This window comes from Talpa occidentalis, unplaced genomic scaffold (genome assembly GCF_014898055.3).
Source record: "Talpa occidentalis isolate TD23 unplaced genomic scaffold, MPIMG_talOcc4v2.1 talOcc4.4, whole genome shotgun sequence".
Taxonomy (NCBI): domain Eukaryota; kingdom Metazoa; phylum Chordata; class Mammalia; order Eulipotyphla; family Talpidae; genus Talpa; species Talpa occidentalis.
The window spans coordinates 38,662,305-38,676,165 of NW_023604295.1; the positions used below are offsets into that span (position 1 = coordinate 38,662,305).

Consider the following 13,861-nt stretch of genomic DNA (forward strand, 5'->3'; position numbering starts at 1 on the left):
ATCCTGTTTACACTATTTCCTTAGGAAGCATTACACATTGGGTTTTAGAACTCACTAACCAAAAGCCTAGGTCCCCAATCATACCCAGTAGAGCAGCAGCACACCAATATACTGAATCATGCTGTACAGAGCCATGTACTTAAACATGCAAAATGAGGTAACAAGAGCTGCACGTCCTTCCCTGTGTGAGAAAAGAAATGAAAAAGTAATGAGATGAAAGTAATGGAAAGAAATGAGGTCAGTTCTATGCTGTTCAGCTGAGATCAGAAGAAAAATCAAAAGCCTGATTATTCGACTGATGGTCTGATAGTCTGGACCACCTTGAGTCAGTGCGAGCTGGCTGTCAGCATGCCAGATGACCAGATTTTCAGGAAAGACCAATCCTAGGCCAAGGTGCACAGGCCTTGATCCAGTTACGGTTCCAGATTTGGAGTTATCCCTGTTCTTTCTGTGGGTATTATATCAGCAGCTGAACTCAGTGTCAGGAGACCTGGAAACTGCTCCCAGATCTCATACCTACTCACTAATGTGATTTGAAAGGTCATTTCCCTTCTCCCAGTCACAATTTCTTCATTTGTGAACTAAGGAACTTAAATAAGATGGCAGGTTTGGGAGACATTTTCATGTACGTGCTTCAGGAGTTTGGCAGACTAGCATTCAAATTTCACTTGCCACTGCCAACTTTTTCTAAAACTGGACCAAGACAATATGGACACTCAAATTAGTCATAGATTAAATTTAAATAGTGTGGAAACAATGAACATGTTCATTTGTGCTACTGTTGAATGACTCTAAGTAAACAGTATATATTTAAAGTATAACTTATGAAATGTCACTTCTATCAGTTTCATTTGGAAAACATGACAGGAGTTTAAATTTAATCATCATTTGGGCCTCCCTGGTGGTGCAAGGGGTTAAGATGCAACCTATGAAGCTATCCGTAACCACTGCAACATGAGTTCCATCACTGGCCAGGGAGCTGCCCACATGGCACAGCAGACCCCTCCTGTCTCAGCAGTGTATTTCAGTCAAGCCACCTGTTCTGTTCCCCACTCTGTCTCTGGTGAATCTTCTTACCCCCCACACCTCTGGCCTGTACCCCAGTTCTTGTATACATAAATAAGTAAATCTTTAAAAAATAAATAAATTTAATCGTCATAATGGCTTCCTGGGATTCCAAAATCTAATCCTCAAACTAGAATTTTTCTGGTATCCAGACTTTGCTGCTACCATTTGCTCTTCCTAGAAAATAGTTTCTTCTCCTTTCTTACCTACTAAGAAAGACTTTTCCACCTCACCCCATATAAAGCAGCCAAATCCACATCCCCAGCTATCTTTCTACCTTTCACAGTACCCCTGCTTATCTGTGTTTACTGTCTGACTTTTTTATCCAATGAAAGTTTCATGAGATCAAGTGACATTTGATATACTTGTTCCTGGATCCACTGTGCATCCAACAATTCCTGGCACTAAGTATCTACTCAATAAATATTTTTCCAATGCAATAATAAATTTCTAAATATCAGGAGCAACTAGCCAAATAATTTAATGTAGTAAAGAAAGTATAATATTCACAGATAAAACAAAATTTATTCTAATGCAATCTCCAATCCTATGTGGTTGTATGAACTTAGGCACTTCAATTAAGTTGTCTTTAAGTATAAGATAATGGGCAACAATGCACTTTATAAAACTGTAAATACATGCTATATACAATAACCAGAAGTAGCCACAAAACTAAACATTTCTATGATTCCAATAAACTGTAGCAAAAATATATGGTGGGAGAAGAATAAGGGACCAAGGGAAATTTTAGTAGGAACAGCAAAAATGAATAAATATTTTGAAAACTGGAGATGGGAAAGATATTCCAAGGAAGCATAGCGAGACAGTAAGGAAAAGAAAGTTTTTTTCAATTCCCCCATGCAAAGTGTCTAAGGTAATAGTAATAGTAATAGTAATAGTAAGTAGTATAATAATATAATAGTAAGTAGTATAATAATAATATTTAAAGTAATAGTAAGTAGTATAATAATAATAGTAATATGATCATTGACATTCTCAAAGAAGTCACAAGTTCCAGATTCCAATTTTCTGATAACAATCCTTTCATGGATTGTCAGAAATATCCCTACTTCCTTAGTGTTATTTTTAACTCCTGATAAGTCCACTTGGAGAGTAGGATGTCCAGGGACAAAAAGTTTCTTCTGTCTTTCCCAGGCAGAACATGGGATTTACACCTAAAATCTCACAGAGATTAAAACACTGTTTGAAGAAAGCATCTACTTACTTGATAAGGTGAGGTACACACTCAATGTTTGGTGTTTTGGAAGTAAAAGGTGAGGCCACAGATGCCTCTTGTTCTGATAAAGAGATGCCCACGTGAGCCATTTTCAAAGCCTGAAAGCAAAGAGTCAGCTTACTGTCCATGCATGCTCCTCTGTACTGAGGCCACAATGGGAATGCTGTTACACTGGCCCCAAGGTGGCCATGGGGATGAGCACTAGCCAGCAGATGACAACTATCCAAAAAAAAATGGGGACTCCAGGATCAAATTCTTCCCCATTTAATATATACTGACCACTGAATCATTGTGTGGCTTTGACCAAAACCCTCCCAAATCTCAACATCAGTCTCACATCAAGAGGAATGGAGGTGGTACATATCCCAAGAGGTATTATTTATTGCTAAAGGCTCTAGGTAAGCACAACTGAATGTGAGATTATGGCCCCGTACACTGGCACCTACTTACCCCACAGTCATTGGCTCCATCACCACACATACCTACAAAGTAACTAAAAGGGAACTGTGTCAATTGTAGAAAACATCAAAGCAATCTTACCTTCTAATTTCTCCAATTAAAAAGATAAAATGAGCTTGTTATTTTAAGGGAGTTTCCCAAGAATCTGGTTTGTCTAAAAGTAAAATGTGACATGGCAGTTTATACAATGGTTTCAGAACCCAGCACACCACCCCTGTCTCCAGCCCTGGGTAGGAAGCTTACTGGAGACTGTCAAAAGTGGGTGCTTATGATCTGTCTTATGATGAGACCACGTAGTATGGTGGTGAGGGCTCTGGATATGAAACCAGCGTATCTAAATCTTTGACCTGATCATTTTATTATTTTGACTATCATTTTCTCCTCTACAAAGTGTTATGAGTATTTAGCGGGGTGCTGTACGGGAAAGGGCCAATACACTTTAAAATGATTAACAAATAATAGTTGTGGCGCTGTTAGGAGTATCAGGAGAGAAATCTACCTTGTCAACAGCCATTCAACTAAAAAAAGCAGTGTCATGCCCAACAGATCGCAGAAAAAAAACACATCCCTGCCTTGGGATCGCCTTCTGAGGCCAATGTCTGCTCCTTTCTTTAATTGCCACAAAGACCATGGTGCGCCTGCACTTTGGAGAGGAACCCTCCGGCAGCATTTACAGGACTCTGCCACCATGAAGAGAGCGAGCCTACTGGCCAAGTGTTCAATCACACTGAGTAGACAAAGCTTTCTTTTTCTTTCTTTCTGTTTTTTTTTTCCAGGGGAGAGCACGAACGCAGTCCCTCACTACCACAAATTATGCAGTTGACTACAGATCAGGGCTTTCTGACTGGAGAAGTTTGCTTAAGGACTGACACAAGTGAGAGGAGAATAGGGCAGGAGCGAGTGGGCATTCTGTCAATGGAAACGCTCTTTTTAAGAAGAGTATTTTTTTTACCAGCCCCAGTTCTTCCCTTTTGGTAACCACTGAGTTGTCTTATAATTTAAAAACTTTTTTTTTGTTCTATTAATTTCAACTATTTGTTGTCCCTATGTACCACATAGGAGTAAAATCATAAGGTGTATGTTTTTCCCTATCCAACTCATATACTAGGCATAATACCCTCTAAATTCCACGTTGTTAAAAATGGCAGGATTTTATCATTTTATAGTTGTGTAGTCGTCCATTTTGCATATATACAACATTACAACATCTTCTCTATCTAATCATCTGTAGGTTATTTCCATTTCTTGGCAATTATAAATAATGCTACAATCAAAATGGGAGTGCATTAAAAAAAAAAAAAAAAGAAGGGCCTCCCCGGTGGCGCAACGGTTGAGCGCTGGGTTGCGAAGCTGCCCGCAGCCTCTGCGACGCCGGTTCGATCCCCGGCTGCTCCCCGGCCACCAGAGGAGGGTCCCACATGGCGCGCAGACCTCTCCTGCCGCCCGCTGCTCCCCTCAGCAGTGTACTTCGGTCCTTCTGCCTGCTCTGCTCCCCGCTCTGGCTCTGGTGAATTCTCTCACCCTCCCGCGCTTCTGACTGTACCCAGTGCTTGTATAAATAAATAAAAAAAAAATAAAAATAAAAAAATAAAAAAAATAAATCTTTAAAAAAAAAAAAAAAAGAAGAGTATTTTTCCTGAGTTAGGATGGAGAGGATGCTTTAGTAAAAGAATGTTTTATAATTTTCAGCTTTTGTGAACCTCTTATCATATGAATCTCCCTATATCATAACTGTGATGAAAAATTATAAAAAATAAAGTCTAGATTTTTATTGTACTTTCAGGAGCTATGTGCAAACTACCTATCTAGGTATATTTTTCACCATACCCTTTTATGTCCCTTAAGATTCAGTGGTTCTCAACTCTGGGACTTGACTTATATGAGGAGCTTTGTATAATTCTAATGCCCAAAGTCCCATGTGAGCAATTTAAACAGAATCTCTGAACAGAGGTGCTCAGGTGTTGCTGTTTATTCAAAACACTTGAAGTAACTTTCTTGTGCAGCCAGGTTGGGAACCACTGCCAAAGGCAACTCGAGTGACTTCCTGGGCCTCTAACTCGCCCCTGACTATCACATCTCAATGCATGTGACACCACTGAATTGGGAAAGAACTTACTCCAATTTCTGAAATTCTTCCACCAGACTCGATTTCTGCCCAGGGGACATTCTTGCAAAGATGGTCCCATTTATCAGTATCTGCAAAAAAGCAAAAGGGAAATGTTTTATCATGTCAACTGGTCCTACATCAGATAGGTAATGACTCAAACACTGAGCAATGATATCCATGGATGAGGGAAAAAAAAAATGTTTTCAATCCTCCTCTGGATTTTAAAACAGACATTGAGGATTTGGTCAGCTATAAGTGGCCAAAGGATATCAAAATCACTAAAGATGAGTACTTAAGAAAATATATTTGATGAACATTAAAACCTACAAGAATTTAGCTTAGCTGCCATAGAGAATATGGTGCTAAAAAATCCTTCACTTAATAAGAGTATGAGAAGCTACAAGACAAGAAAGAGTCAGAATTACAGAAGGGAAGGGATTTCTTCTCAGAAATTTGTTCAGAACAAGCAGGAAAAAAAAAAGTCTATGTGAAATAGTGATTCTTTGAAGTCTTTGACTTTACCATACCATCTGGGTTTGGCCAATTGTGAACCTCAGCTGATATCCCAAGCCTCATTGGACCATGGAACATTGATGGTTTGGGGTATATAAACCTGTGCCAGCATCCTCCTGAGCTCCATTCTACAGAGCACAATTTTTTCTGCTAGATCTGTATGTTCCTACTCTTCTTGGCAGTGAATTAAGCTTAGTATTTAAGTCTCTATTAGTCTTTAAGTCTAATATTAAGTCTCTATTAGTCTCACTTAGTCTTTAAGTCTCTATTCCTTTCCGCCACCCCTCCTTAAACAGTACCTAAAATGGTCAGAAACTGAATATGAATAATTTCTTTTTGGCTACATTGAATGCAGTCTTTCTCTACCTTATTCACTTATACTATAATATACATATAATATATATTATATGTATATATTTATATATAAACTTCTACACACACACACACAAAACTGACCTGCTCCCACCATGAATTTGTTCTTCAGGAGAAAAGTTTTAAGTTTTTTAAGTTTAACCCTCTTCTGTACAGAGGCTCTCTATCAAAAACCTAATGGAATTCCTCTTTCATTGTTCTGCTTTTCACTGTAAGTACAGGATTTCCACTATTGTAAGACTCCTAAACATGGTAATATAGTGACAGCTACCCAAAAGCAATCTTTATGACTTGAGAAGTCACTGATTCTTTAATCTTATGATTGGTGGGAGATTGGATAATCACATTTATTTCAAATCTAAAAGGAAATGGACAACAATAATATTGGCAAAAATATTCACCTGGCTTATACTATATCCAATAGTTATACCTTACTTCTTGAAAGGTTTAAATTAACTTAAGATCATGTTCTGTAAGTGACATCATCAGTCTCTTTACTGGGACATTGGTATCCTCCTAGAACTTACCTTTGACAGGAGGCTACTGAAATGCTGACTTATGACCTGAAAGGATCTTCCACTTAGGGCAAAGTGGTAACTTCCCTCTCTGCCATTATCAGAGACTTCTTGCCTGATGTAATTATCCTGCAAAGCAAGACACAGCTATATTAGACCAAATATGGTGATGAGAGTCCAGGGTCTCCCTTTAAAAATCATACTCCAATCCTGATTCCTCAGAGAAGCGCTTCCTCTTTGCTAGATCAATCTTTGCACATCACAACCTCCAGTGAATAGAAGAATAACACTTACTCATGTCCTGTTCTTATACTGATTTGATCTCAGTGAGTCCCAGAGAAGAGCACATTTCACACATTTCAAGTGTAAAATACAAAAGCACTGCAGCTTAACAAATCTCTCCCTGAAGTGAGAACTCAACAATTCTTACAATTTTTTCTTACAGAATTAAAATTGTTCCACAAGGACACAATAGAGATATGATGCTGGTAAGAGTGGAATAAATGAATAAAACAGTCCACCCCACCCTAAAGACATTTCCAATGCACACTGCAGTGTCTCTCAGGGGTCTAAATCCCCTTTGAACCCAATGGGATGGCTGGGGGAAATGGAAAATTGGATTTGCAGTCCCATTTACTACATTCTTTCTGCCTACAGAGTCAGTGATTTTTTAACTTTAAAAGGGTGAATTATTTCCAGCACCCAGGAAAGCACTACACCTTAAAACTCAGTAGGAATGTTTCAAGAAACAGATATAATTGAGTTCATGGAACTGCATATGTGTTAGACATTTGGAGTATGCTGACTCTGGGTCACTTGCACAACTCTGCTGTCAAAGCTACTCAGTTGCCAGCACAGTGAGACCAATTAGGTAATATGGCAGAAAGTCAGCTTTTAGGTATACCTGATTCCCGTATACAAAGTGTTTCTTTTCTTCTATTAATTTCCAGGATATGGATGCTGGTGATGGCCCAGAGCCTTCATTTGCTTCAATGAGAATAATTTTCTGGTTTTCAGAAACCATTCCAGATTTTCTGGCCACAGTTATTGCAGTCTGCAGGTTGTCTCCTAAGAAAAAGGAGAGTGTCCCAAGATAAGATTGAAGAGTTAGAACGAATTCATATAAGGTCTAGGAAAGGAAAATGAGTTCAGGCTATATTTTAGGTGTGAGAAGAAATCATATTCAAGTTTGCTCTCAACCCATAGTAGGTAACCAACAATATTTGCTAAATGACTTAAGGTCTATTTTTATGTCAAATCCTCACTGCCTTCAGTACATTTTGATGTGTACCTGTGATCATTACAGTCCTTATCCGGGCCGAGATGAGCTCTTCTAGGACAGGTTTTGTCTCCTCCTTCAATTGATTCTCCAAGATCAATAATCCCAGAAATATCAGGTCTGATTCTACCTTGTCCCTAGAAGTATATAAATATTATTAAACAGAAATGGCACATTCTGGTCTTTCCTATTGAAAGTAAAACAAAAATAAAGATGAACATCTTCCTGTTGAGTGGTTTTCATTCACTCACTCACTCAAGCCTCGTTTCTTCAATACTGAACATGTGCCAGAATTATCCAGAATGAAGACAGGAAGGACACAAGGGATATTGAGGCATTTTCTCTAACTGAATCAAGAGGAAGGGAAAGTACTCATTAAACAAAAGACATCCCTTAACCTTCATAGTGAGGAAACTAGATGACCTCGATGCTCTCTTCCACCTGCTATGGATACCCTGATTCTCATCACCTCGTGCCCACCAGAGAGATCTTCTAGCACTGGTATAAAACATCATGAAAAATAAGTGAGACACAAGAAAAATGAAACAAAATGCCAGTTTCTGCAGAAACCAAAGCTATAATCTATTCCAGCAGGTCTGAGGCCATGATTGCAACAAACAGACAAATAAATAATAGCCCCTCGTTTGAGGCCAAGAGTCCCAATGCTTTCCCCTGAGCTGTAGCAATGCTCTCCTGCACCGGGTGCATGCAGTACAGAGAAGTGGGCCCCTGAGGCTCCTTCCATCACAAGAACATCTCCAAGACCTTCCACAGGATCCAATGCAGGAGGAACATTTGTGGTTGGGGTGCAAAGATTCTTCCAAGATTCATTTATTGGTGCCCAGATACCACGAGGAGCTACAAGCGTAAGACCCCAGCACTGCTGAAACTAGCTGACACGAGGTAAAACCAGCGCTCAGGAATGTCCCGGAGCCTTGCTCACCAGGTGTGTCTCAATGCTGGCCTCACTTTGGGTTCTGCATGAAATGGAGTTAGTTATGCTCTCAGGACATTGCTATCTGTACCAGAATGGCAGGAAGTGGGCAGTTTGAAATAGTTACCTCACAGCAGACTCGGAATGATGGTATTTCCTATTCTGAAATTCCAAATTATCTTTCCAGCTTCATCTATCACTGAATTCTTAATCCTACCCCCAACCTCCAACCAAATCACTCACCATGGATGTGATCTGTACTGAGCCACCTCTAAATATTTGCTCTGCTTTAAAATATTCTTTCTGATTTGATGGAAAACTCATAAGCTGCCCAGTATCTGACACTGAAATCCTCCCTGTATATTGAGACCCAACTCACATGGACCTACCCCATAAAGAATTCCCCAGGCAAATAACTGCTCCCCCAGCACATTACTCTACCTCAATTTAGTTCAGGTTTTATTTGTTCATGTATTATCATTTCTAATCTGTCTCTTTGTCTCATCTTCTTAAAAACTTATAGTGAATCACCTGGTTCAACATTAAATTCAACAATGCCCATGTGGTACCTGATACAGGATGTACTCACCAAATATTTGCCTCCTTTTTAAAGATTTTTTTTAATATTTGAATTTTGTTTGCTAAGCAACCTAGGAAAATTTATTTCCTCTTTTGGAAATTCTAATGCCACACAGGTTCTCAAAACACTGAAGTCAGTCTGACAAGTAGGTGACCACTTAACATACACCTAAGTAAGTGCAAGGAACAAGGCAAAAGAAAAGGAGGGGAGAATAAACAGAATATAGTTGCCTCTAACCTCAGAGACTTAACTCTGGAGGACAGAATTAGACTAGATCTCAGCTACATGGAAGTCTGGGAAAAGCACTATGATTATGTGTAATGAAGAGCCCGATGGCAGGGCTGGGGTGAGTCAGGGATTGTCAACAGAAGCAGCACTGACTCCAGGGGACAATTTGGAAATTTCTTAAATGTCTATACAAGATTTTCTGCAACAATGAATGCACAATAACTGTATCCCACATGACTTTTGATGTTTTACAAAACCATAGGCACTAAGAAATTGTTATACTTTCCTAAGCCAGGATAGACTAAAACTGCTTATATTATGTTATTATATTATACAGTATGCTGTACTATTATAGTATGTATACCCTATTTTATATTAGAAAAGTGTAGAATTGTTTATATTTTCCCTTGATTTGTGGTATCCATGAACACAAAGTATGTTTGTGCATTTATAATATTCTATTGATTTTTCCAGGAATGTAACTACCATGTAAACAGAGAGGAGAAGGCACTGTTTTCCCAGAGTATTTAACCCTTTCAGAATCACCTCACTGACAGCAAGACTGTAAAAATCTCTCCTTCATAAAGCATTCCTGTCCTAGTCTGCATTCATAGGGCTGCAGTCCAATAACTCCATACAGGTGCAAGCAACGATTTCTCCACTTGGTTTAGTACAGTGAGCTGAGTCTTTATTGAACTATCTATTACTTTTTGTAATACACTTATATTTTGACTTTTATCTTTACTCTATGGAAGAGCATTGCATACTTTTATTATTTTTTAAAAGATTTTTTATGTATGTATACAAGAACTAGGGTACAGGCAAGAGGTGTGGAAAGTGAGAGGATTCACCAGAGACAGAGTGGGGAACAGAACAGGTAGATTGACCAAAGTATATTGCTGAAGGAAGCAGGTGGCAAGACAGGAGAGGTCTGCTGCGCCATATGGGTATCTCCTTGGCCGTCCAGGGATCGAACTAGTGCTGCAGAGGCTGCGATAGCTTCATAGTGCTGTGCTTAACTCCTTGCACCACCAAGGAGGTCCTGCGTACTTATATTTTTACAGAGAAAATGTGCAGATAATGCTACCTATAAATTTTATTTTAGTATAGTAGAGAGAGTGGTCCAAAATAAAGTTACAAAAAGAGAGTCTTGAGTTTGTCAGGACTGAACACAAATATGCTAGACCCCCCAAATTTGAAATTCTAAACAACAAAATAAACCTTGATTATCTCCACAGCACTATTGCTAATAGTGACTGATAGACAGCCTTAGACATGACATTGAAGGTGAAATAAGCATGATTAGCCTCAAAACAGTGGAAAGTGAAACAAATAAATTTGAAGTAATAGTCAAGCTCATTTTAGTTTTGAACATCCTTATTTTTTATCTAAACATCTCAAAACTTTCTCTAATGGCCCTTCCAAAGTTTTTCTTAAAATATTTCCTCAATATGTTTTAAATCAAGCTCTATTTGTTTCATTAAGTAGTGTACTTCCTATCAATTTTTTCAGAGACATGTTAATATCTTTTAACTTTTAACTGACTCCAACTATAATTTAAAGACAAACTACTTATATGTGGCTCAAAAATGGGACCATGAACCTATTTTCAAACTCTCTAAAAAACTGGTTACATTTTTATGTCTGTTTCACAATGCTGTATAATCAAATCCTATTTCACAGGACACACAGTTCTCTCTCATACATTTTCTCATACATTCTCCCAGTGAGTGACCACATGAACTTTGTGATGTATGCAGGCAATGATGACTATATTAGTGTTTAACAATGTTCAGAGACATTTCACACACACAAGTAAAGCAAGCCATGTCACTGAGCATACTACCCAATCTGGCACATCTACTCACCAAACCATTCAACTTGATCAAATTCCTCCTTACCTTCTCAAGGAAGTGGTGTAGTGGTCTATTTCCAGTTTTTTGTAGGCCAGGGCTATGACTCGGAAACCCTGTGTCGTGTAAATCTGAAGTTCACTAACAAAACTAGTTGGTACTGTTCAGAAAACAACACAGGATTAATATGCAATATTGACTCAGTTGGTACTGTTGGGCAATTGTTTACAAACAGATCCAAATCTTGCCTATGAAAACATACTTCACACTTCTCAAAGGGTACACAAATAAGTAGTAGAAGCTCTAAATATATATAGTCAGAGTTGATCTCTTGGGATCCAGTGAGTTGGGAATGAGAAGGAAGCAGGTGAAAAGAAAAAAAGAAAGAAAAAGGATGGGAAATGGGAAATGCATGATTCTTTTTTTCTCCAGTTTAGCCAACAAATATTGATTGAGAGTCTACTTTGTGTCCAGCATTGACAGCAAAGATTAAGCCACAGGCCACTCCAAGGCCCTTTGTGCAGTGGTGTGCTGTGGAGGTGCCAGTGGCCTCTTTGTGACTGTGAGGAGGCAGTTAGGTGAAGGAAGGAACAGGTATTTTGGCTGAGGAGAATCATCACAGAACAGCAAGACCTGAGTAATTAGTTGAACTCAAAAATGCACAGGATGTTAGGATAGGAGTGTTAAAGCATATCAGCAAATTTTGACTGACTTTGGCAAGACTTGTGTGTGAGTGTGTGTGTGTGTGTGTGCTTATATAAAATTCTGAAGGAGTTTGCCATTTTCCTGGGGCCTATGGAAAGCAACCAAAGAATGAAACAGGAAAGTGACAACTTAGTAATTCTATATAATGAAAAACCAATCTGGTCACAGTATGAAAGGTGAATCAGGGTATGGGATACTAAGGATGGGGAAGGGTTAGGTAATTTACCAACTATTGATCTTGTAGAGAGATGATGAGGATCTGAGTTAATCATATAACTGAGCCATGGATTGGCAATTAACAAGGTAGAGACACTAAGGGAGAGGGAAGAATCTGGGAAGAAATCTAAATAGGGGCAGGGATGATGGTACCATTCACCAAGATGGATAAAATAGGAAATAGAAAAAAGAAAAATAGAAAGTTAGGCTACTTTTGGTACTGAGTTTGGGATGCAAGGAGTCATACAACTAGCAAAAACCAATAAGCAATTGAATGCATAGATTATGTGCTGAGGGGACTGGAAACACAGAGTAGTCAATTGTACTACAAGTCTATTCACTTACCTGTCTCAGGCTGGCAAAAGCTAGCCACCCTCTCTGGCGCACCCTTCATGAATATCAGTTGGTCACCCCCTATCACTTGGACAATGACTGTCATCCTCTGCAGTGCTGATGAGAATGGGAACTGATGCAGGATTGCAATTCCTTCCACCGGAACCTGGTTGAGGGATGGGGAATGAAGAGGCACATACTGACACAGTTTCTAGTAGTTAATTCTAGTTGGGAATTAACTATTCCTCCCTTTCTTTATTTTAGCAAATAAGGGAAACAAGTTCTCACAAAGTTTCATCTGTGGAATTCAAAGGCACATCTGTGACCTTTCAGAACTGTGGGGTTGAAGGGATTTTCCCTTGAGTTTGGGTATTTCAGGGTGGATCGCAGGCAAAGCTTACCTGACTGGCTGTGTTGCAGGGCTTAACTACCATTGCCTGTGCCGGCACTCCCTTGATGTGGGAATCATCCCCAGAAATAGCCATTTTCTGTTACACAAATGAGATATTTTATTGTAGAGATTTATTTCTTGTTCATCCACTGATACTATATTTAAATCCTCCCCTTAAGAAAATCCTCAGACCACCTCAATGTATTCTCTGTGTCTCCTCCCTCAGCGTGATGGAGGTGAACTGGTCTTATTTCACCACAGGGGGAAAAAAAAACAATGCACTGAAAATGCTGTGGAACTTGAAGGGCAGGCACGTTTGAATTATTCATGCAATTTATCCTGCTTTCTCTGTGGGAATGTGCTATATAAAGACTCATCCTCCATTTCTGAAGAGCTTAACTTGAAAATAGTGAGCCTGAAGAGTCAGACTTATTGTGTGAAGCAAGCGTCTTGCTGTCTTTCTTTTCCAGGCATTGACGGATATTCCTGTTCTTCCCTCTATCTAATTTGGATCGATGGTCCTCAGAGCACCCAGGGCAGGAACTATAATGTACGTGGTTAATGTTCAGTAAACACTCAGTAATTGCTATCATAATGACCCCAAATTACAGTCAAAGGAAACTTTTACCCAAAGATGTCAAAATGCTTTGCAATCATCATATCATTGAATGCTGAAAAAAAATCTCAAGCGAGGAAACTGTAATCCCTACTTAGACATACAGAAGTTGCAACACAGGAAGGAGGGAAGGCTGGCTAATCTAGATGAGGTGCCTCCAGCACGTTATGAGTGTTGGAAGGTTTGTCTTCTTCAGGGGCCTTCACACGTATGTCTCAGGGGCTCAGGGCTGCACCAGGCTCCAGAGGTAGAGGTGCAGACGGTAGAGGTGGACGTGGGGCCAAGTGGGTAGGGAGGTGTGTTTCCTAAGCTCCACCTTTATGCCCCATCTTTCAGTGCGTCTAAACAACTCCAACTATTTGTTACTTATTGTGTGCCTTCTGAATAAGTTTCCTTTAAAAAAAATAAATAATAAGATTGTCGTTTTCTTGTTTTAGTTTATGTAAACACTTGTTGAT

The 13,861-nt window shown here is 39.2% G+C and overlaps 1 protein-coding gene across 1 annotated transcript in view; it reads right to left on the reverse strand.

The window, feature by feature from the left end:
- The window catches only part of ATP13A4 (ATPase 13A4), a 176,703-nt gene that overhangs the window by 20,421 nt on the left and 142,421 nt on the right, over positions 1-13,861 (reverse strand). The window contains exons 15-24 of the mRNA XM_054700455.1: positions 12,798-12,884; positions 12,409-12,562; positions 11,191-11,302; positions 7,560-7,684; positions 7,173-7,336; positions 6,281-6,397; positions 4,878-4,957; positions 2,753-2,795; positions 2,291-2,400; positions 85-181 (exon numbers count right to left, since the gene is read on the reverse strand). Of these exons, the coding sequence (XP_054556430.1) occupies positions 85-181; positions 2,291-2,400; positions 2,753-2,795; positions 4,878-4,957; positions 6,281-6,397; positions 7,173-7,336; positions 7,560-7,684; positions 11,191-11,302; positions 12,409-12,562; positions 12,798-12,884 (1,089 nt within the window). The remainder of the gene's footprint in view (positions 1-84; positions 182-2,290; positions 2,401-2,752; positions 2,796-4,877; positions 4,958-6,280; positions 6,398-7,172; positions 7,337-7,559; positions 7,685-11,190; positions 11,303-12,408; positions 12,563-12,797; positions 12,885-13,861) is intronic.